This window comes from Salvelinus alpinus, chromosome 19 (genome assembly GCF_045679555.1).
Source record: "Salvelinus alpinus chromosome 19, SLU_Salpinus.1, whole genome shotgun sequence".
Lineage (NCBI taxonomy): Eukaryota > Metazoa > Chordata > Actinopteri > Salmoniformes > Salmonidae > Salvelinus > Salvelinus alpinus.
In genome coordinates, this window is record NC_092104.1 from 26307412 (window position 1) to 26332067 (window position 24656).

Consider the following 24656-nt stretch of genomic DNA (forward strand, 5'->3'; position numbering starts at 1 on the left):
ACTTTTTGTTTCAATGAAGAGATAAAAGCCTATTTACTTGCCAAAGCTACAGTTAATGCAAATGATGCTGCTGCTATCAATGTATTATTTATAGGGTGAGCAGAGCCGCAGACATTTCCACAGAACTGGGAGCTAAGCTTACAGGAGATTAGACATGCTATCTCATTCATTTACCAGGGGGTAATTGCTAAACTGCGGGGGAATTAAGATGTGTGAGGCTCCCATTGGTGGTTCATGGTGGATTGGCTGGTGGTGCTGGTGCTGGTAGCAGCCATAGATGAAGGAGCCAGCCACCCCATAAGACTTAGATAAACAAGTGTTCAGTTGTGAAATTGGTATTACTACAAATACTCTATAGACACTCACCAACAGCTGTCAAACAGACTGACAGATGATGTATAACTGATGGCAACTTGGAAATCTGCCATTTAACAACATAAAGACTGTGATACAAGTTGCAATGCTATCACAAGGATATTAGGGACAGCAGTAGTGTATTTTCATGCATTAAATTAATTTGAATATGATGTTCAAACCTACATAAAAGTGTGATATACAGTGCATTGAGAAAGTATTCAGACCCCTTGAATTTTTACAGCATTATTCTAAAATAGATTAAATAAATAAAAATCCTCATCAATCTACGCACGATACACCATAATCACAAAGTGAAAGCAGTTATTTATTTATTTTTTGCACATGTATTATAAGAAAAAACAGAAATACCTTATTTATATAAGTATTCAGACCCTTTGCTCAGGACCTCGAAATTGAGCTCAGGTGCATCCTGTTTCCATTGATCATCCTTGAGATGTTTCTACAACTTGATTGGAGTCCACCTGTGGTAAATTCAATTGATTGGACATGATTTGGAAAGGCACACACCTGTCTATATAAGGTCCCACAGTTGACAGTTGACATGAGAAACAAGATTCTCTGGTCTGATGAAACCAAGATTGAACTCTTTGGCCTGAATGCTAAGCGTCACATCTGGAGGAAACCTGGCACCATCCCTATGGTGAAGCATGGTGGTGGCAGCATCATGCTGTGGGGATGTTTTTCAGCGGCAAGAACTGGGAGACTAGTCAGGATCGAGGGAAAGATGAACGGAGCAAAGTACAGAGAGATCCTCGATAGAAACCTTCTCCAGAGCGCTCAGGACCTCAGACTGAGTCGAAGGTTTACCTTCCAACAGGTACAACGACCCTAAGTACACAGCCAAGACAACACAGGAGTGGCTTCGGGACATATCTCTGAATGTTCTTGTGGTCCAGCCAGAGCCAGGACTTGATCCCGATTGAAAATCTCTGGAGAGACCTGAAAATAGCTGTGCAGCAATGCTTCCCATCCAACCTGACAGAGCTTGAGAGGATCTGCAGAGAAGAATGGGAGAAACTCCACAAATACAGGTGTGCCAAGCTTGTAACATCATACCCTAGAAGACTCTTGGCTTTAATCACTGCCAAAGGGGCTTCAACAAAGTACTGAGTAAAGACTGAATACTTGTAAATGTGACATTTCCCCATTTTTTTTTTTGCTTTGTTATTATGGGGTATTGTGTGTAGATTGATGAGAAAAAAATATCTAATCCATTCTAGAATACGGCTGTAACGTAAAACAACGTGAACAAAGTCAAGGGATACGAATGCACTGTATGCGATTTATGATCTATATTCTAAAAGCAGGTTCTTCTCTGCATCACATTGTTGTACTGTATGTAAAATGTGATATATGTTGTGTACAGGCTGAAGGTGTCATTAACAGGTTTAAGGAGTTGAAAAGACGCAACATTCTCTTACACCTATAAAAGCAGTGGTATCATTTGCGTTGTGAAAAACGAACAGTGCAAATATATACCTTACTGAGCTGTGTTCCTTGTCAGTTTCTTTCTTACTCATCCTCATCTAGTAGTCTGTTATTCTCCTCCTCCCTTTAACCGAAGGCTGTTTCTTCTTCTTCAGTCAGGAACCCAACATTTGTTATTCACAACTCCTCACGTACACGTCATGTGGTGGGGAAAATAAACAGAAAAAAGTCTTACCTTGTCATCAACGTCACTCTCGCTGTCACACTACAAGGGAAGAGAAAGGGAAACATAAGGAATTATTCATTTTATCCCCCCTTCCCCAACCACCATCACCAACAAACTCATAATCAGTGCATATGTTATTTTTATGTGACTTCTTGTTCAGTGACAGCTTTCAACACAAACATAGGAAGATGAAGGAAGAGAAAGTGTGGCGTTTGAGAGAGTTTTCAAGGTTTAAAAGCAGTACACAATACAATACAATAACGATACTCTGGAGTTTTCTGTGCAAATACAATGGTTTACAAAAGGTTGAAAAAAAAACAGAAGAATAATAAGCAGTGTTGTAGAGTGAAGGTTTTTCATTCAACAGAAACTTGTCCATTATTATTTGGATTATGATGTGAATTTATCATTTGCGCTTTCCACACATCATTAGATCATAATATCCTATAAACTACATTTTTCATTAGTATGTTAACATTAATGCATTTCAAGTCTAATTGTGAAAAGGACTACAAGTTTTAAAATGCAAATGTGCAATTATGGAATAGTATACTGCATATGGTTTATACAGATGTAGTATATATGTAGTATACTGTATATAGAATATACTGATGTAGCCTACAGGTATGGATCTTAATTAGATCAGTATTGTTACACCAAAATAATCCTGCAGCAACAGGATTTGAATGTTTAGTCCATAATGTTGTTTGATCAGTGGTTAAGCTATTAGCTGGCCAGAATTAGGCTACATGAAAAGTGCAATATTGTTAATATAACCGTGTGTTAGTATGGGTTTTCAGTGAATTTATGTAAATTATGAAGCTCATCTCCATTTCCTAATGTGCAGGAAAATTCTCATCACCAAAAGTGATCAAACTAAGATTCTAATTCTGTAGAATGCCACAACCTCTATAGCCACCTGTGTCCTGCATGACTAGCATTCCTTTACAAGGCACACAAGCTCTTCTCTCATTTCTTCTCTACTTCCGTTTCTCACGTTCATTAGGTGTTTAAAGTGAATAAATGTTCCTCCAGGCCGCCCCTCTCACACTACAATGGGAAGTGAAGTTGTGGAAATAGGAGTGGACCGGTTGGTGAGACCTCCTGGACCTCACAGTGGGGGAGCCAGGGAGAAAAGAGAAAAGCTATTCACGCAAAGAGCCATAGAGAAGAGAAGAAGAGAAGGCCCCCTGAAAAACACTGCCTGCCTGGCTTCAATCTGTCAATTAAGTTTCTGTGGCAACATATTTAAGTGCCCCTCTTTATTTGGTTTAACTGCTTTTCAGAGCTCCGGCACAAAGGGAGACGTTGGGTCAAAGGAGACACAGTGGTCCATTGTGTTGTAGCATGGTGGGTCTAAATGTAGAATTAAGTAACGCGGAGCAATCAGCACTACAGTCCAGACCTGGATTCAAATACTATTCAAAAGCTATCAAAAACGGTTAGCGTTTGCTTTAGCCTGCGTGGAGTGCTAGATTGGTGCGTTTGCACTTTTGTGACGGCTCTATTGGTTCTATTGCCCCTGGCAAACTCAATCAAGCCCAGCTTAATTTTTTGACATAATTTCAAATAGTATTTGAACCCAGGTATGCTACCGCCCAGAGGCCAAGATCTCTCCAGAGAGCTACACTCCTGCCCTTAAATCATCTCATTCAGAAGACTTCTCCTGACTGGGGACAGAGGTAAGTCAAGAGATTCTGTGGCTCAACATGACATGAGTGACTGTGTGTGTGTGGTTGTTATATCTGTCTATATAACATCTTAAGGCCATGGTGAAGTCCTAAACTCCCATACTGAACCATTCTTACAGGAGAAGGGGAGCTGAGACATTTAAACTGGAGGTCAGGTCGATAAAAAAGAGGGAACATAATTATTAATGCATTGATTTCCTTTCTAGAACTAATCAAAGTCGTTGATGCTATTCAGAGGCAGTGAGTGAAAGAGAGAGAGTGAGAGAAAGAGAAACAGAAAGAGCGATTCAGAGAGAGAAAGAGAGAAAGAGAAAGAGAGATTGAGAGAGAGAAAGAGAAAGAGAGAGATTCAGAGAGAGAAAGAGAGATTCAGAGAGAGAAAGAGAAAGAGAGAGAAAGAGAAAGAGAGAGAAAGAGAAAGAGAGAGAGATTCAGAGAGATTCAGAGAGATTCAGAGAGATTCAGAGAAAGAGAGATTCAGAGAGAGAAAGAGAAAGAGAGAGAAAGAGAGATTCAGAGAAAGAGATTCAGAGAGAGAAAGAGAAAGAGAGATTCAGAGAGAAACAGAAACAGAAAGAGAGGGAAAGATAGGATAATCAAAAGGCCTTGACATTATAATGTCTTTTTACAACACAAAGCCTACGCGAATGTTCCATTGTGTATAATCAATTATGTGTGTATGCACGTGTCTATGTATGTACGCGTGCATGTGCATGCGTGTGAGAGTGAGTTCAGGAATAGAGAAAAAAAAACATCCTGTTTGCTGCATGTCCCTTAATTCTCTGGGGAATGTTTACAAACCATAATTCCAGGGCTTTACTTGTCAAATGCATTCATTAAAGGTACAGGGCATTACAGAACTGCAAGTGGCTTAGGCCCCCTGTCAATCCCTTTCCCATTCAGCGCCGGGGGTTTTCAGCAAATTGATTGTCACATATTTCTACCTAGATGAGCCTGTTACTGGCTCAACACAACCTGTAATGAAGCAACATTTGTCTTTCTCTTACCACTCAGTCATTTTTAAAACAAAAAACACCAGCCTTTCTCCTTGCTTGATTTTCCTGTTGACAATGAGCCTGGAAGTAAATAGATCCTGGTTTGAGATGATACCCAGGGACCTGGGAGAAATGTGTTCTTAGTGTGCACCACAACAGCCGGGCGCCTCACACAGTAATGCTAGTTCCCACTGTTATTGTTGGAGCCGAGCTAAAAACCTGCATTGGCAATGGAGATGAACAGAATAGGAGGATTCTGTCTACAGCTGAAATCCCCAAGCGCAGACCTGCAGGATGGTCTCACTGAGGATGAGAATGTAGAGGAGAGGATGAGGAGGCCACAGAGGACTAGATAGTAGGAGAAGGATAAGGAGGAAAATAATAACAAAATAGCAAAGCAGAGCTCTCATCCCCCCACAGCCAACCCGTTAAGAAACATCTCCTGCAGCAGACTGGAAAGGATGGAGTTGCCCTTATGGATAAAAACACATGAATTTCACATGTGAACACATTAATGGTTCCAAAAACACGTGATCTAATGTGAAGTTAATGTGATAACATGTGGCAATGTTTAAAGCAACACGTGATAACATGATGCACATGAAAACATGTGAACTGTTCCAAAAACACTTGTTTTCACATGATTTCGCATGTGAGAGTTCATGTGAAATCATGTGATTTTTCTGGAAAGGTGTTCTCACTTGGGTAGGAGAGGCAAGTGAAAAGTGAGAACAAAACACTAAAAAGATAGAGGAGATGGAGGGGGTCTGTCAGGGAGGTGTTTGGCTAGCATGGCTCCAGGCTATTACTACATAGTATTATATGCCTTTGCGGAGTCTACACTGAGTGTACAAAACATTAAGAACACCTGCCTTTTCCATGACATAGATTCACCTGGATTCACCAGGTGAATCCAGGCAAAAGCTGTGGTCCCTTATTGATGTCACCTGTTAAATCCAATTCAATCAGCGTAGATGAAGGGGAGGGGATGGGTTTAAGAAGGATTGTTAAGCCTTGAGACACATGGTTTGTGTATCATGGTTTGTGTACGTGTACCATTCAAAGGGTGAAGTGCCTTTGAACGGGGTATGGTAGTATGTGCCAGGCTCACAGGTATGTGTCAAGAACTGCAACACTGCTGGGTTTTTCACGCTTAACAGTTTCCAGTGTGTATCAAGAATGGTTCACCACCCAAAGGACATCCAGCCAACTTGACACAACTGTGGGACAAGAGACACCTGTCTGATTCACGCCTGTCTGAGTGGACTAATCCATTGTGAAGGCCGCGGGGATGGCACACAAGCATCACCAGTAGTACATTTACCATTAATTACCATTATTTGTCATCTACAATGTTTGTTTGGTTACGGTAATTTCTGTTAATGCATTCAATATATTGTTATAACAGTCTTACCGTTGTCATTGTAGGAGTCGAAACAAAAATCTAGGCTACACAAAAAGCGTTGGTTTATTTCATTCCATTCACGAGTTGTCAATTTATTCATTGTTTTTTGTTTGGAGCGCTCCTGTCAATCCTGAGTAAGGACACACACCTGATTACGCATATAACTAGGCCTAGACTACCTGGCCTATGCGCAAATGTAGGATTAAATCTGATACTATTTCTGAATGTCTTAACTCACTGTGGAGCTTCTCAAAGCAAGTAAACTAAGTCTGTTTTTACATCCATTGAGAATGACAATAGTTCCTCAACGTAGCCCATTTAAAACATCTTTCCAGCTCTCTCCCTTTTGATAACCACTCAGCATGAAATCTGAAAAAATGTCATGCTCTGATCCTGTGGAAATGTCATAAAAAAGGCCTTCCTGATTACTTCTTATGCCTTGCGCAAATACCCTGCAGCTGTGTCTGTCTGTCTGTCCGTCCGTCCGGAACTCACTGGCCCAGGAAACTCAAGTTAATAGTTGATACAATGTTTCAAGTTCCTTGCAGACAGGCTACTGTATGTATAGCCAATGTGATTGATAGGATATTTATTTTTATCAGGATATTTTCTACCTGCGGGCTGCAATGTTATTATTTGTTGGCTGTGTAGGCTATTTTTACATATTGGCAATATAAGTTACTTTTAGATTTGTATCATTTTCATTTAGATAGAATGTTGATTAACCTACCATTTCTACTGATCTGCGTGCCAGTTACGATTTACATATGCACATTTTCATGGAACAGTTTTATTTAATTTATAATAAATTCTTCATATTTCAAAATCAATGTTATGTGGTTAACTTGACACTCCAAATGGAAAAGGTTGCCGACCGCTGGTGTGGCCTATTACCGGCAACTTCTGGAGCATAATGTCGGAATCTGTAAAGGCCAGCAGCAGCAGGCAGCGGGAGGAGGTGGTTCGGGTCGGGAACAGTTCTTTTTTTCTGGTTAGGCTATATTGATCTCTGTCTCCCTCCTTAGTAATTTGTGTGTCATACTTTTTAATTGCAGTACTTAAAGCATCAGGCAAAGTACTGTAGCCTACATATAATTGATTTTATTCAAACAAAGGGTGTGTTTATATATGGAAAAATACACATTTTAAAGAACAGACGACTCTCGGCCAACCAAGATTTTTTTTTGTCGGGGACAGCCCTAATTGGGCCAATGCCATCCTGTACAATATGGTTGTAAAGTGGCTGGGTAGAGCAGCACTCGCCCATTCCCTCACTGTTGAACTGAGAGAACATCCTCTGTACTGTAGTAGCCAGCTAGGGCCAAGCGAGAAGAGGGAACACATTAGCCAAATGGTGAAAATGCAAAACCACAAACACACCAACAGCATGATGGCAGGCTGGACCAGTCAGAGGGGACATTGTTAAAAGCCGAGAGATATGTTGCTCAAAAAGTTCCCTGACAGGAGCAAGGCCCCGGTAGGTTTGCCCTCTCATGGATATTCAAAAACAACCCCCATCCAACAAAAAAAAAAGAGAGAAGAGAGAGAATACCTGGCTACCGGTTCGGAGGCAGGCAGAGTGAGCAGCAACATCTGCACCTGGAAACTGCATGTAACCAGGGACTAGCTTCACGGGATGGTTCAGTCTCTCTGCCCCCCTACCCCTTCCTCACCCCCAGCCTCCCCATCCCTTTCCTCTCCTCCACACCTCAAACGCATGGTTTTGACATTTACGCAGCTTTCAACACGTTGGGAGCGGGAGATTTATTCAGACAGAGAAACAGCAGTCCAGACTGGGTCTCAGTGCTAGGCTAGCCCCATGACAACCTCATATCTCAGACCTGGAATGAAGCAGCAGGGCTGAGGACGAGACAGGAGACAGGGGTGGAACCAACCGGATGATTCTTCCTGACATTTTTCTGGCAGATTTCGTAATAGACGTGTGTGGGGGGAAGACAATAAGAGTTGCGCATCCCGGAGCACATTAAAAACGACTGCCCAAATTAATCACACAGTTCCACCTGTCACATTCTGAAGAGACTTGCAATGAATTTGCCTTGGAACGAGAGGGAGAAACTTGCCCGGCGACATAAATACTGGCACAGCATCAATGTCTGCTGGGGGCTGTCTGCCTGAATACTGATTGGGGCCACCCTGGCTGTGAGATATCCACAAGGAAGCAAAACAAGAACGGAGGCTTGTAGTGCATAAATTCCACTGTCAGCTTTCTCTCCAAAAAAATGTAACTGTGAGGTTATACTGAAACTATCAATATTTGTGCCTCAGCCAAACAAAATTAGTCTCAGAAATACATAACCACCCACAGATTATGATAAGACCTCATATTCACTGTTGAAAAGCCAAAAGGGTGAGACAGTTGGGCATCTTCATGTTGTCAGAGAGAATGGTCTAAATCCAGGGCCAGTTCTCCTCAGACAGTGTCTTAAATGGCCATTTTGGTTTATTATTGGAGGGCGTGGTGAAAAGCACAGACTCAATACTGTTTGAGATCTCAGAGGCACTCTGTGTTGGCCTAATGGCTCATCCAGATACATTGGGATTCAATGGTAGCTTTACGCATGAAACAGCCACAATTTCCTCCACCTCAATTTCCCTCCTGTGGCTCCGGAGATGAGGTGTGTGATATTATGTGCGTCCCAAATGCCACTATATTCCCTTAATAGTGCATTACTTTTAACCCTGGTCAAAAGTATTGCACTATAAAGGGAATTGGGTGTCATTTAGGATGCAGATATTGTCCCTGCTGGGGTACCCTGCCTCTGCCACCGCTCCTAGTGCCCCAGGACGCCAACCACCAGGCATGTTGTTAGCAGCAGCCCAGGAGGTCTCCATGGCATCACAGAGCATCACAGAGCATGTTAAGCACTTCTTCCTACAGGATTCAGACATCCATAATTCATGGAGGTGATGCTTCTTGCATGCCCCTCTTAGTCTCAACATGATGATGAGTCATCATAGAGACTGGGGGGTCGAGAGGACGCCGAGATTATTCTGATTGCATAACAAACAAGGGGAAAATGCACCAAATAAACCTCTCTTCTGGGCGCGCTACGGAAGAGCACACAATGCGTTGAGTTGCAGTAAACCAAGGCTGGAGCAAACAAAACATTTAGATTTTTCAATAGAAAGGAAGAGAGAGGCCAGTGGTTATGTTTTCCCACTGTAAATAGTCTACCAGCACCACAGGGTTCATGGTCTCTAACACTGGGCTTCTACCCTTTACACAACTCGACTAACATTGTCACCACTGTTCAACCTTCTCAACCTTTGAGAAGAGAAAAAATATATATATAAAGTAGTTCCTCTTGACCCTTCCTGGCACCTGCATGTGAGTGCACCACCAGACACTCTGATTTGATCAAAGGCTCAGATCTATACAGCCATTTGACCCTTGACCTTGCCTGGGGGCTGCATGGGAAGTCAGGTGATTACCAGGGGTCAGACCAAGGGCTGGGGATTAGGGAGGTATTGATCCAGCTGAAGATGGAGGCTTGGAGAGAAAAGCTCTGCAGGCGGAAATGATATCGACCATGAAAAGAAGAGGCCCCGGCTCTGATGTAAAACTATATTTGAGCTGGGGACCTCTGATATGGCTGTACAAGCAGAGAGCTGAGCCCAGAGAGAGAGAGTAGAGCGTATAGGAGAGAGATAGGGCTCTTTTCTTTACATTAGACAAGACACTGTGGTTCTTTGGGAGGACCTGAGGAGCTGACATACTATAGGGAGCTGGAGCACGGAGCCATGTAAATCATCCAGAGAACAATATAAAGATGAAGGATCTTAATTTGATCACTGTGTTGCAGGAGAACGTTCCTGCAATGCAGGACATTTAAAACTTGTAGTGTATTTGAGGTTTAAAAAGGCTTCTGAAGTTCTTAATTTCCACTATTAAATTTCAGACTTGATTTTCCCTTATGAAAAATGTATTAACCCCTACAAAAATGTCCATTAATTATAATCCACATTTACTTTTTCCACATTTTGTTACTCATCAATCTATACACAATACCCGGGCACTGGCAGGGCGCCACTGCTCTGACATGTACTGTCAACTGTGGGACCTTATATAGACAGGTGTGTGTCTCTCCAAATCATGTCCAATCAATTGAATATATCACAGGTGGACTCCAATCAAGTTGTAGAAACATCTCAAGGATGATCAATAGAAACAGAATGCACCTGAGCTCAATTTTGAGTCTCACAGCAAAGGGTCTGAATACTTATGTAGATAAGGTATGTCTGTTTTTTATTTTTAATACATTTGCAAACATTTCTAAAAAACTGTTTTTGCTTTGTCATTATAAGGTATTGATGAGGCAATAAAAAAAAAAATACATTTCAGAATAAGGCTATAAAGTAACAAAATGTGGAAAAAGTCAAGGGGTCTGAATACTTTCCGAATGCACTGTATATAATCCACGCAACTTTACATGTTGCGTTTATATATTTTTTTCAGTATAATAATTCACATTTCTTGTTGCTGCAGGATTATTTTAATTTGCTGCTCAAATTAAGATCCTACTTCTGTAGGCCAATCCTGCCAGGCCAAGCACGGCTTTACAAAACCCAGACCACGTGTAAACAGCCTCCATCAGGGACCGCTAGCCCAACGGTCGAATCCAGAGAGTCCCTCTCTAAATTAAAGGACTGCCCTGTGCCTTCCAACTAGAAATCCCTCAGCCTTTGCTTTCACTACTCGCTAGGGGATGGGGGCTGAGGGGGTGTTGGCAGGCTCTCACAATAGTCTGGCTCTGGCAGGGAGAGGAGGGGAGCAGAATCTAATGGGACTGATAGGAAAGATGGGGGAGCATTTATTCATGAGGAAAAAACAAGCGGACAAAAAGCCAGCAGCAAAGGTACTGGGAATACACAACGGTATTATGCATACGCTACAGCCCTAGGAGAGAGGGAGAAAATGGAGGTGGAAGAGAGAATTGGAATAATACAGAGAGAGAGCGAGGCGAGATAGAGAAAGCGAAAAGTACTGATTTACGGCGTCATTTTAGCAACTCATCTTTCATATGGCCCCCTTGGCTTCCTGTTTTCTCCCCTGACTGTCTCCTCTCTTCTCTCCCCTCACAGTTTCCAGAGAACACCACAACCACCACAACCAGCAAGCACCTCCCCCATCAGAGACACCCACACAACACCACCCTCCTCTGTTTTAATACAGCTCCTGCCCCCACCCTCGTCTGTTTTGATACGGCTCCTGGCCCACACCCTCCTCTGTTTTAATACAGCTCCTGCCCCCACCCTCGTCTGTTTTGATACGGCTCCTGGCCCCCACCCCACCCCACCCTCCTCTGTTTTGATACAGCTCCTGCCCCCCACCCCACCGCAGAGCAGAGCTACAGCGGCAGACAGCATTGGAAATTTAAGTCGGGTTTAGGAGAAATTAGCAGAGGAAGGAAGGAAATGGGATGTTGACTTGAACTGGCCCCGAGGGCAGCTGAGAGTCTCCCTGCTCTGCACGGCGTGGCACGGGCTCCACTGGCTGCCTGACAGTTTGATGGAGCGAGTGGAGGCTTCCCTGAGGCCTGCGCCAACGTCTCTCACACTGATGTAGCTCAGTGAGGAACAGATTGAGCCTCTGGGCATTGCTCTGTACAGTTTCTCTCTCCCTCTCCGTCCTTCCCTCCCTCCCTCTCTCTCGCTCTCTCTTTCTTTCTCGACCCCTCCCTCACAGAAAGAGCGAAAGGGGGAGAGAGATAAGGCTTCCCCTTCCCTGTAGCTTTTGTTCTCTCGGACAGCATTGTGATGAGTACTACAGATGCCGTTTATTGACTTCTAGCCTATGCAAAGGGATAGGGAGGGAGAGAGGGAGAGAGATTGAGGGGGAGTCAGCGGCTGTGAGGGCACAGACTTAATGAAAAGAGTCTTGCAGCAGCCCACTGTGCGCTGGTCATGAGAAGCATGTGCCACCGGGGGGCTCTACTGCTAATTTCGGGGGCCAGCCAAGCGTTTCACGCTAGACTTGTCATTCGGCCATAGGGGCATTCATGCTGGGTGACAGCAATTGCCAGAGGGGGCCGTTCTCGGCCCTCCTTTTCCTCCTTCCATTCCCTCTTGCCTCCCACCCTCTTTTCCCCTCTGCAATGATCAAAAACTGTCATATGCAGGCTAAAGAATTACAAATGAGTGTCCTGTGGCACTGGCTGGGACTGGATTCAACTCCCTCTCTCCTCAGTTGGACAGGACAGTATAGCTCATCTCCGCCCCCCTTCCTGTCTGTCTGTAATACATGTGCAGGGTTTTCTACTGTATCTTGTTCTACAACCAGTTAACACACCATTCATCTACAGCAAAACAAGAGGGTTAATCCCAATCCCAAATCTAATAGAAATACTACATGTGAGCTCCTGGCCTCAGATGAGATGAGAGTAGCATCTCCCACACTAAGTCTCCATCCCAAATGAAACCCTATTCCTTATATAGTGCACTACTTTTGATCATAGGGCTCTGGTAAAAAGTATTGCACTGTATAGGGAATAGGGAGCCATTTGGGACGCAGCCTAAGGCCCAATTCCTCCCCTGCTACATGTTACTGTCTGTATGTCTGTCCTAGAGGTGAAAGCTGGCCAACAGGTCTTTAATCAGTGACATCAACTTCCAGAGGATTTGGCTTGCTCTTGGGTTCTCTCTGAACTTGGATATACAAGGAGAACTAAGTCATTGGAAATCATTAGAGGATGAAGGATGGAAGACAGAACACTAGGTGCAGAACCATAGCTTCACTGAGCTGCCCAGTGCCCAGGCAAACTAACTTTCCTCACCCTGGGCTGAAATCCTCATCACAGAGACTACTGTTTAGAAAATGAAAGGGCAGACACTTGTTTTACTGACACTACTGACAGCTATGGAGAGAATGAATAACAATACTGATGGAGAGAGAGACAGAGAAAATAAAGAGATGTTAACAGCTGGTTCTATCCTCCTTAAAAAGCAATGTCTGCCTTAGGTATGTCAACTGAGAGAGAGAGAGGAGGGGGGAGAGTGATGAAAGGAGGAGGGTGAGATACTGTATGTAGTCAGTAATGAAGGGTTGGAAAGGGGTATGGGGGTGGGTTGGGCAAAGTGAAGTGAATTAACCTGAGAGAAAGAGGGAAACTTCTGTTAATCTCTCCAAAACAAGCTATCATGAGAGATGGAGCAGGGAAGAGAGAGAGAGAGCGAGAGAGAAAAAAAGAGCGAGCACAGAGAGAGGGATATGAGAGAGAGCGAGGAAGGAGGAGGGGAGAGGAGGAGCACATCCTCAGGCTGTGAATAATTTAGAGGAGCACTGGGAAGACGAAACAAAGACAAACACAAAACACTGGCAGCGTTTGACCCAGAGCTGCAGCGAAATCATCACACATCAAAGTTGAGAGCTCTCTCTCCCTCCCTCTCTCTCTCTGTCTTTTTCTCTCTCCTCTCCCTCCCTCTCTCTCTTTCCCCGCTCCTTCAATCTCTTCCTCCCTCTCTCTCTCATGGCTCCCCCTCAGAGCCAGACAGTGAAAAAACAGCTGTGTTCTACTCTTGTTTCTCCTCATATTCTATAAGACCCAAGATAATGGCTGACAACTCAGTTCCAACTGACTCCTCCCCCAGCCAGCCAACCAGCCTTCCCTGTCTTCAGAGAGAGGAGAGAGACATGACGCTGTCTGCCGCTGCAAATACTGAACCAGGGAAGGTGGGCTCAGCCCACCCCTTATGGAGCCCAGCCGTCACTGCAGAGACAGTCACAGTGCCCATCACCGTCAGGAGCTTCTCTCTTCTGCCAGATGTAAAGACAGCTCAGACAATGCAGCTAAAATCAGCAGGAAGATATGGCAGGATAGGGTAGGGTCCTATATATAAGACGGTAGGGTTGGGTACTATACTGCAGATGGTAAGGTACAGTTGGGTACTATACTACAGATGGTATGGTAGGGTTGGGTACCATATTGCAGACGGCAGGATAGGATTGGGTACTATACTGCAGACGGTAGGGTAGAATAATATACTGCAGATGGTAGGATAGGGTACTATACTGCAGACTGTAGTGTAGGGTAGGGTAGGGTACTATACTGCAGATGGTAGGGTTGGGTACTATACTGCAGATGGTAGGGTACGGTAGAATTAGGTACCATACTGCAGATGGTAGGATTGGGTTGGTTACTGTACTGCAGATGGTGGAGTAGGATTGGGTTGGGTACTATACTGTAGATGGTATGGTAGGGTTGGGTACTATACTGTAGATGGTATGGTAGGGTTGGGTACTATACTGTAGATGGTATGGTAGGGTTGGGTACTATACTGTAGATGGTATGGTAGGGTTGGGTACTATACTGTAGATGGTATGGTAGGGTTGGGTACTATACTGTAGATGGTATGGTAGGGTTGGGTACTATACTGTAGATGGTATGGTAGGGTTGGGTACTATACTGTAGATGGTATGGTAGGGTTGGGTACTATACTGTAGATGGTATGGTAGGGTTGGGTACTATACTGTAGATGGTATGGTAGGGTTGGGTACTATACTGTAGATAGTATGGTAGGGTTGGGTACTATACCGTAGATGGTATGGTAGGGTTGGGTACTATACTGTAGATGGTATGGTGGGGTTGGGTACTATACTGTAGATGGTATGGTAGGGTTGGGTACTATACTGTAGATAGTATGGTGGGGTTGGGTACTATACTGTAGATGGTATGGTGGGGTTGGGTACTATACTGTAGATGGTATGGTGGGGTTGGGTACTATACTGTAGATGGTATGGTGGGGTTGGGTACTATACTGTAGATGGTATGGTGGGGTTGGGTACTATACTGTAGATGGTATGGTAGGGTTGGGTACTATACTGTAAATGGTATGGTAGGGTTGGGTACTATACTGTAGATGGTATGGTAGGGTTGGGTACTATACTGTAGATGGTATGGTAGGGTTGGGTACTATACTGTAGATGGTATGGTGGGGTTGGGTACTATACTGTAGATGGTATGGTGGGGTTGGGTACTATACTGTAGATGGTATGGTGGGGTTGGGTACTATACTGTAGATGGTATGGTAGGGTTGGGTACTATACTGTAGATGGTATGGTAGGGTTGGGTACTATACTGTAGATGGTATGGTGGGGTTGGGTACTATACTGTAGATGGTATGGTGGGGTTGGGTACTATACTGTAGATGGTATGGTAGGGTTGGGTACTATACTGTAGATGGTATGGTGGGGTTGGGTACTATACTGTAGATGGTATGGTAGGGTTGGGTACTATACTGTAGATGGTATGGTAGGGTTGGGTACTATACTGTAGATAGTATGGTAGGGTTGGGTACTATACTGTAGATGGTATGGTAGGGTTGGGTACTATACTGTAGATGGTATGGTGGGGTTGGGTACTATACTGTAGATGGTATGGTAGGGTTGGGTACTATACTGTAGATAGTATGGTGGGGTTGGGTACTATACTGTAGATGGTATGGTGGGGTTGGGTACTATACTGTAGATGGTATGGTGGGGTTGGGTACTATACTGTAGATGGTATGGTAGGGTTGGGTACTATACTGTAAATGGTATGGTAGGGTTGGGTACTATACTGTAGATGGTATGGTAGGGTTGGGTACTATACTGTAGATGGTATGGTGGGGTTGGGTACTATACTGTAGATGGTATGGTGGGGTTGGGTACTATACTGTAGATGGTATGGTGGGGTTGGGTACTATACTGTAGATGGTATGGTGGGGTTGGGTACTATACTGTAGATGGTATGGTAGGGTTGGGTACTATACTGTAGATAGTATGGTAGGGTTGGGTACTATACTGTAGATGGTATGGTAGGGTTGGGTACTATACTGTAGATGGTATGGTGGGGTTGGGTACTATACTGTAGATGGTATGGTAGGGTTGGGTACTATACTGTAGATAGTATGGTGGGGTTGGGTACTATACTGTAGATGGTATGGTGGGGTTGGGTACTATACTGTAGATGGTATGGTGGGGTTGGGTACTATACTGTAGATGGTATGGTAGGGTTGGGTACTATACTGTAAATGGTATGGTAGGGTTGGGTACTATACTGTAGATGGTATGGTAGGGTTGGGTACTATACTGTAGATGGTATGGTGGGGTTGGGTACTATACTGTAGATGGTATGGTGGGGTTGGGTACTATACTGTAGATGGTATGGTGGGGTTGGGTACTATACTGTAGATGGTATGGTGGGGTTGGGTACTATACTGTAGATGGTATGGTAGGGTTGGGTACTATACTGTAGATGGTATGGTAGGGTTGGGTACTATACTGTAGATGGTATGGTGGGGTTGGGTACTATACTGTAGATGGTATGGTGGGGTTGGGTACTATACTGTAGATGGTATGGTAGGGTTGGGTACTATACTGTAGATGGTATGGTAGGGTTGGGTACTATACTGTAGATGGTATGGTAGGGTTGGGTACTATACTGTAGATGGTATGGTTGGGTACTATACTGTAGATGGTATGGTGGGGTTGGGTACTATACTGTAGATGGTATGGTGGGGTTGGGTACTATACTGTAGATGGTATGGTGGGGTTGGGTACTATACTGTAGATGGTATGGTAGGGTTGGGTACTATACTGTAGATGGTATGGTGGGGTTGGGTACTATACTGTAGATGGTATGGTGGGGTTGGGTACTATACTGTAGATGGTATGGTGGGGTTGGGTACTATAATGTAGATGGTATGGTAGGGTTGGGTACTATACTGTAGATGGTATGGTGGGGTTGGGTACTATACTGTAGATGGTATGGTGGGGTTGGGTACTATACTGTAGATGGTATGGTAGGGTTGGGTACTATACTGTAGATGGTATGGTAGGGTTGGGTACTATACTGTAGATGGTATGGTTGGGTACTATACTGTAGATGGTATGGTTGGGTACTATACTGTAGATGGTATGGTAGGGTTGGGTACTATACTGTAGATGGTATGGTGGGGTTGGGTACTATACTGTAGATGGTATGGTGGGGTTGGGTACTATACTGTAGATGGTATGGTAGGGTTGGGTACTATACTGTAGATGGTATGGTAGGGTTGGGTACTATACTGTAGATGGTATGGTGGGGTTGGGTACTATACTGTAGATGGTATGGTAGGGTTGGGTGCTATACTGTAGATAGTATGGTAGGGTTGGGTACTATAATGTAGATGGTATGGTAGGGTTGGGTACTATACTGTAGATGGTATGGTAGGGTTGGGTACTATACTGTAGATGGTACGGTAGGGTTGGGTACTATACTGTAGATGGTACGGTAGGGTTGGGTACTATACTGTAGATGGTACGGTAGGGTTGGGTACTACACTGTAGATGGTATGGTGGGGTTGGGTACTATACTGTAGATGGTATGGTAGGGTTGGGTACTATACTGTAGATGGTATGGTAGGGTTGGGTACTATACTGTAGATGGTATGGTGGGGTTGGGTACTATACTGTAGATGGTATGGTAGGGTTGGGTACTATACTGTAGATGGTATGGTAGGGTTGGGTACTATACTGTAGATGGTATGGTAGGGTTGGGTACTATACTGTAGATGGTATGGTAGGGTTGGGTACTATACTGTAGATGGTATGGTAGGGTTGGGTACTATACTGTAGATGGTATGGTAGGGTTGGGTACTATACTGTAGATGGTATGGTGGGGTTGGGTACTATACTGTAGATGGTATGGTAGGGTTGGGTACTATACTGTAGATGGTATGGTAGGGTTGGGTACTATACTGTAGATGGTATGGTGGGGTTGGGTACTATACTGTAGATGGTATGGTGGGGTTGGGTACTATACTGTAGATGGTATGGTAGGGTTGGGTACTATACTGTAGATGGTATGGTAGGGTTGGGTACTATACTGTAGATAGTATGGTGGGGTTGGGTACTATACTGTAGATGGTATGGTGGGGTTGGGTACTATACTGTAGATGGTATGGTAGGGTTGGGTACTATACTGTAGATGGTATGGTGGGGTTGGGTACTATACTGTAGATAGTATGGTAGGGTTGGGTACTATACTGTAGATGGTATGGTGGGGTTGGGTACTATACTGTAGATGGTATGGTAGGGTTGGGTACTATACTGTAAATGGTATGGTAGGGTTGGGTACTATACTGTAGATGGTATGGTAGGGTTGGGTACTATACTGTAGATAGTATGGTGGGGTTGGGTACTATACTGTAGATGGTATGGTAGGGTTGGGTACTATACTGTAGATGGTATGGTTGGGTACTATACTGTAGATGGTATGGTTGGGTACTATACTGTAGATGGTATGGTAGGGTTGGGTACTATACTGTAGATGGTATGGTGGGGTTGGGTACTATACTGTAGATGGTATGGTGGGGTTGGGTACTATACTGTAGATGGTATGGTAGGGTTGGGTACTATACTGTAGATGGTATGGTAGGGTTGGGTACTATACTGTAGATGGTATGGTAGGGTTGGGTACTATACTGTAGATGGTATGGTGGGGTTGGGTACTATACTGTAGATGGTATGGTAGGGTTGGGTGCTATACTGTAGATAGTATGGTAGGGTTGGGTACTATAATGTAGATGGTATGGTAGGGTTGGGTACTATACTGTAGATGGTATGGTAGGGTTGGGTACTATACTGTAGATGGTACGGTAGGGTTGGGTACTATACTGTAGATGGTACGGTAGGGTTGGGTACTATACTGTAGATGGTACGGTAGGGTTGGGTACTACACTGTAGATGGTATGGTGGGGTTGGGTACTATACTGTAGATGGTATGGTAGGGTTGGGTACTATACTGTAGATGGTATGGTAGGGTTGGGTACTATACTGTAGATGGTATGGTGGGGTTGGGTACTATACTGTAGATGGTATGGTAGGGTTGGGTACTATACTGTAGATGGTATGGTAGGGTTGGGTACTATACTGTAGATGGTATGGTAGGGTTGGGTACTATACTGTAGATGGTATGGTAGGGTTGGGTACTATACTGTAGATGGTATGGTAGGGTTGGGTACTATACTGTAGATGGTATGGTAGGGTTGGGTACTATACTGTAGATGGTATGGTGGGGTTGGGTACTATACTGTAGATGGTATGGTAGGGTTGGGTACTATACTGTAGATGGTATGGTAGGGTTGGGTACTATACTGTAGATGGTATGGTGGGGTTGGGTACTATACTGTAGATGGTATGGTGGGGTTGGGTACTATACTGTAGATGGTATGGTAGGGTTGGGTACTATACTGTAGATGGTATGGTAGGGTTGGGTACTATACTGTAGATAGTATGGTGGGGTTGGGTACTATACTGTAGATGGTATGGTGGGGTTGGGTACTATACTGTAGATGGTATGGTAGGGTTGGGTACTATACTGTAGATGGTATGGTGGGGTTGGGTACTATACTGTAGATAGTATGGTAGGGTTGGGTACTATACTGTAGATGGTATGGTGGGGTTGGGTACTATACTGTAGATGGTATGGTAGGGTTGGGTACTATACTGTAAATGGTATGGTAGGGTTGGGTACTATACTGTAGATGGTATGGTAGGGTTGGGTACTATACTGTAGATAGTATGGTGGGGTTGGGTACTATACTGTAGATGGTATGGTGGGGTTGGGTACTATACTGTAGATGGTATGGTAGGGTTGGGTACTATACTGTAGATGGTATGGTGGGGTTGGGTACTATACTGTAGATGGTATGGTAGGGTTGGGTACCATACTGTATATGGTATGGTAGGGTTGGGAACTATACTGTAGATGGTATGGTAGGGTTGGGTACTATACTGTAGATGGTATGGTAGGGTTGGGTACTATACTGTAGATAGTATGGTAGGGTTGGGTACTATACTGTAGATGGTATGGTAGGGTTGGGTACTATAATGTAGATAGTATGGTAGGGTTGGGTACTATACTGTAGATGGTATGGTAGGGTTGGGTACTATACTGTAGATGGTATGGTTGGTTACTATACTGCCGATGGTGGAGTAGGATTTGGTACTATACTGCAGATGGTAGGGTAGAGTTGGTACTATACTGCAGATGGTAGAATTGGGTTGGGCACTATACTGCAGATGGTAGGGTAGTGCTGGGTACTATACTGTAGATGGTAGGGTTGGGTACTATACTGCAGATGTTAGGATAGGGTAGATTTGGGTACTATACTGCAGATGGTAGGGTAGGGTTGGGTACTATACCGCAGCCATTAGGGTAGGATAGGGTTGGGTACTATACAGCAGATGGTAAGGTTGGGTGCTATACTGCAGATGGTAGGGTAGGGTTGGGTACTATACTGCAGATGGTAGGGTAGGGTTGGGTACTATACTGCAGATGGTAGGGTAGGATTGGGTTGGATACCATACTGCAGATGGTAGGGTAAGGTACTATACTGCAGACAGTAGGGTAGGATAGGGTTGGGTACCATACTGCAGATGGTAGGGTAGGGTTGGGTTGGGTACTATACAGCAGACGGTAAGTTAGAGTACTACTATTGTAGTGCGGATGTAGTAGAGCAGTAAATCATATCTGTTCTCTCTGTCTGTTATTAGGGGGAGGAGAGGTTAAATGGAGTTCATTGAAACCCCCTTCATCAGGACACCATGAATCACAGCACCTGTTGAGGTCTGTGTCTGTGTGTGTTTCAAGTTCTATTAGTCGTATGCACAGGATACACATGATATACACCGTCCAACAAAATACTTACTTGCAGGTTCCTTCTCTAAAATGCTACAACAATAAGAAATAATAAAAGATAAGAATACCAACATAAATTAAATGGCTAAGTAGAACAGAATAAGCATTTTAGAATAAGTATAATACAGGAGAGCAAAATGTACAGCAGTTGTGATGTGCGTGTAGCATGAATGAATACAGTGCCTTCAGAAAGTATTCATACCCCTTGACTTATTTCACATTTTGTTTCAGCCTGAATTCAAAATGGATTAAATATTATTTTTTTCTCACCCATCTACACACAATACCCCATAATGACAAAGTGAAAACATGTTTTTAGAATGTTTGCTAATTTATTGAAACTAAATAAAGAATGATCCTATTTACATAAGCATTCACACCCCTGAGTCAATACTATGTAGAAGCACCTTTGGCCATGATTACAGCTGTGAGTCTTTCTAGGTAAGTCTCTAAGTGCTTTCCACACCTGGACTGTGCAACATTTGTCCATTATTCTTTGAAAATTCTTCAAGCTCTGTCAAATTGGTTGTTGATCATTGCTTGACAACCATTTTCAGCTATTGAAATATACTGGACAAAAATATAAACACAACATGCAACAATTTCAACAATTTTACTGAGTTACAGTTCATAAAAGGAAAGAAATTCATTAGGCCCTAATCTATGGATTTCACATGACTGGGCATAGGCCCACCCACTGGGGAGCCAGACCCAGCTAATCAGAATTAGTTTTCCCCCACAAAAGGGTTTTATTACGGACAGAAATACTCCTCAGTTTCATCAGCTGTCCAGGTGGCTGGTCTCAGACAATCACTCAGGTGAAGATCCAGATGTGGAGGTCCTGGGCTGGCGTGGTTACACGTGGTCTGTGGTTGTGAGGCCGGTTGGACGTACTGCTAAATTCTCTAAAACAACATTGGAGGCCGCTTAAGGTAGAGAAATTAACATTAAATTAGCTGGCAACAGCTCTGGTGGACATTCCTGCAGGCCAGGCAGCATGTCAATTGCATGCTCCCTCAAAACTTGAGATATCTGTAGCATTGTGTTGAGTGACAAAACTGCACATTTTAGAGTGGCCTTTTATTGTCCCCAGCACAAGGTGCACTTGTGTAATGATCATGCTGTTTAATCAGCTTCTTGATATGCCACACCTGTCAGGTGGATGGATTATCTTGACAAAGGAGAAACACTCACTAACAGGGATATAAACAAATTTGTGCACAACATTTTAGAGAAATAAGCTTTTTCTGCACATTAAACATTTCTGGGATCTTTTATTTCAGCTCATGAAACATGGGAGCAATACTTTACATGTTGCGTTTATATTTTTGTTCAGTATAGATTTTCAAGTAGATTTGAGTCAAAACTGTAAATCGGCTACTCAGGAACATTCACTATCTTCTTGGTAAGCAACTCCAGTGTAGTTTTGGCGCTGTGTTTCAGATTATTGTCCTGCTGAAAGGTGAATTCATCTCCCAGTGTTTGATGGAAAGCAGAATGAACCATGTTTTGCCTGTGCTTAGGTCCATTCCGTTTCATTTTTATCCTGAAAAACTCCCCAGTCCTTAACGATTACAAGCATAATCATAACATGATGCAGCCACCACTATGCTTGAAAATATGGAGAGTGGTACTCAGTAATCTGTTGTATTGGATATTCAATGTGTGTTTACTTTGCGAGGCCTTGGAAAACCTCCCTTGTCTTTGTGGTTGAATCTGTGTTTGAAATTCACTGCTCGACTGAGGGACCTTATAGATAATTGCATGTGTTGGGTACAGAGATGAGGTAGTCATTCAAAAATCATGTTAAACACTATTATTGCACACAGAGTCCATGCAACTTATTATTTGACTTGTTAAGCACATTTTTACTCCAGAACTTATTTAGGCTTACCATAACAAAGGGTTGAATACTTATTGACTTAAAAATTGCTAAAAACATAATTCCACTTTGACATTATGGGGTATTGTGTGTAGACAAGTGACAAAAAATCTAAATTGAACCAGTTTTAAATTCAGGCTGTAACACAACAATTAGTAGCTTGTTAACGAGGAAGGAGGAGGTGGAAGTTCCCAGGTCTGGCTGGTTTTGTCCAACATCACCGGCGGCCATTTACAGTATGGAGTACCGAAATAATGAAAGCCAAAAACAAACAAACAAAAAAAGTAGCATAAAAAGCTACCTTTTAAAACAAAGAGCTACTGTACCCCCCCGATCTCTCTCCCCCTTTGTCTCCAGTCTCTCTCCCCCTCTGTCTCTCTCTCCCCATCTTTCTCTCTCCCCCTTGCTTCGTCTGAGCGGAGGCTGATATTAATGGGATGTCCCTTGTTTGTAAACGTGCCAAGTTGTGTGCACCACCGCAGGCTGTCTATTACAGCAGGCCTCTGGGGTGCCTGCTCCATATGGCGTCACATATGGCACTCAGCAGCATCAATTAATGTTGTTATAATACTGATTTTATGAGCTGTGTTTTCACTCCTCTTCATTTCATCTCCCCTACCTCTCCCTCTGTTGCTCTGTGTTTGTGTGTGTGTGTGTGTGTGTGTGTGTGTGTGTGTGTGTGTGTGTGTGTGTGTGTGTGTGTGTGTCTTTTCGGCCGCCTGCCTTCCCCCGCTTCCTAACAACCTGTTTTTTCCCCATCAGAGGACTTGGGATTTTAAGCCTGTGAAAGCGGCGTGGTCCTATAGATCCACATAGAAATGTCCTGAAACATGGGGCTTTGCTCCCATCCCGCTTTAATGTACTACAAAGGTTGCACAGTTGTCAACGTGGCAGATCATCCTACAGCAGAGGAAAGAAACAGCAAAAAGTTGAAGACACTTCAATTGAGAAAAGGAGATAATATGAATGTATAAAAGCAGTTGGAGGGGTCCTTTATCCAACTCTTCTACCTCCTGTAGGTCAGCATTAGGCCTCATCAGAAGGCTAATTTGTAGTTTAAGTGTATGTACTGTACAAAGCCATTCTCACACAGACAGACGCATACATGTTGTAAAGAACCGGGTGGTTTCTAAACCGAGTGCCTTTGGTGTCTTGATCTGACGGGGAGGAGAACGAGATAGCAGCAGAAAGAGGCGTTAGTACGGCAGAGCGGCACTTAAAGGGCTCCCACGCCAACACACACGGCAAGCTTCGTCAGAGAACAAAAGAACGAGAGAACGACACAATTAGAGGAGAGATCACTGGCAGCCTGGGGAGGAAAGCTCCTCCCGAATCAAGAGCCCCCTTGAACAGAACGGAACTCTCTAGTTTGAGGAAGAACACAGTCAAAGGGGCTTTAAAACGTTTCGGATGGCTAATCACGCTCAGGATAAAAGACTTCCGTTGTGTAGAGCGCCGTGTACGGCGGCGGTGTCTGCATAGAGATCGGGAGGGGGGTTTAGGGGGGAGCTTCCTCGTTCTGATTCCTCAGATTCCTTCGTCTCTGATTCTGATTGTTTTTCTTTCAGCACCTCTTTTCATTTCAGGCAGGCAGGCAGACAAGGCAGTGAAGCCAGGCAAGCAATGCAGGCCTGTCTGAAGGTGCTGTCAGACTCAGATGCTTTGTAGGGATATTTCCAGCAGCACAATCTCATTACCGTGTGGCAGTAGGAGAGACGCAGTGCAGAGGGTGGATTGTCATCTCATGCTGTCAAAAGTTTAGTCACGGAATAGAGATACACTGACTAACTTCTATGATCTATTGCTGTATATTTCCCAGACTTTAGCTCTGCATGCTAACACAGTCTTGTGGAGCACAGGACACCTGGGTGCGAATCCTGGTAAGTCACACAGTACGTTCCCCATGCCCATAGAGCTGATAGGGATTCAACAGAATCACATGGGTAAATGAACCCCTGTCTGTAATAATC

At 43.8% G+C, this 24656-nt stretch overlaps 1 protein-coding gene across 7 annotated transcripts in view; it reads right to left on the bottom strand.

Annotated features, from left to right (window-relative positions):
- Nucleotides 1-24656, bottom strand: part of fbrsl1 (fibrosin-like 1) — a 476892-nt gene that overhangs the window by 140434 nt on the left and 311802 nt on the right. For all 7 annotated transcript variants that reach the window (XM_071354122.1, XM_071354121.1, XM_071354120.1 and 4 more), the window contains one exon: nucleotides 2042-2071. In XM_071354122.1, coding sequence (XP_071210223.1) covers nucleotides 2042-2071 — 30 coding nt within the window. The remainder of the gene's footprint in view (nucleotides 1-2041; nucleotides 2072-24656) is intronic.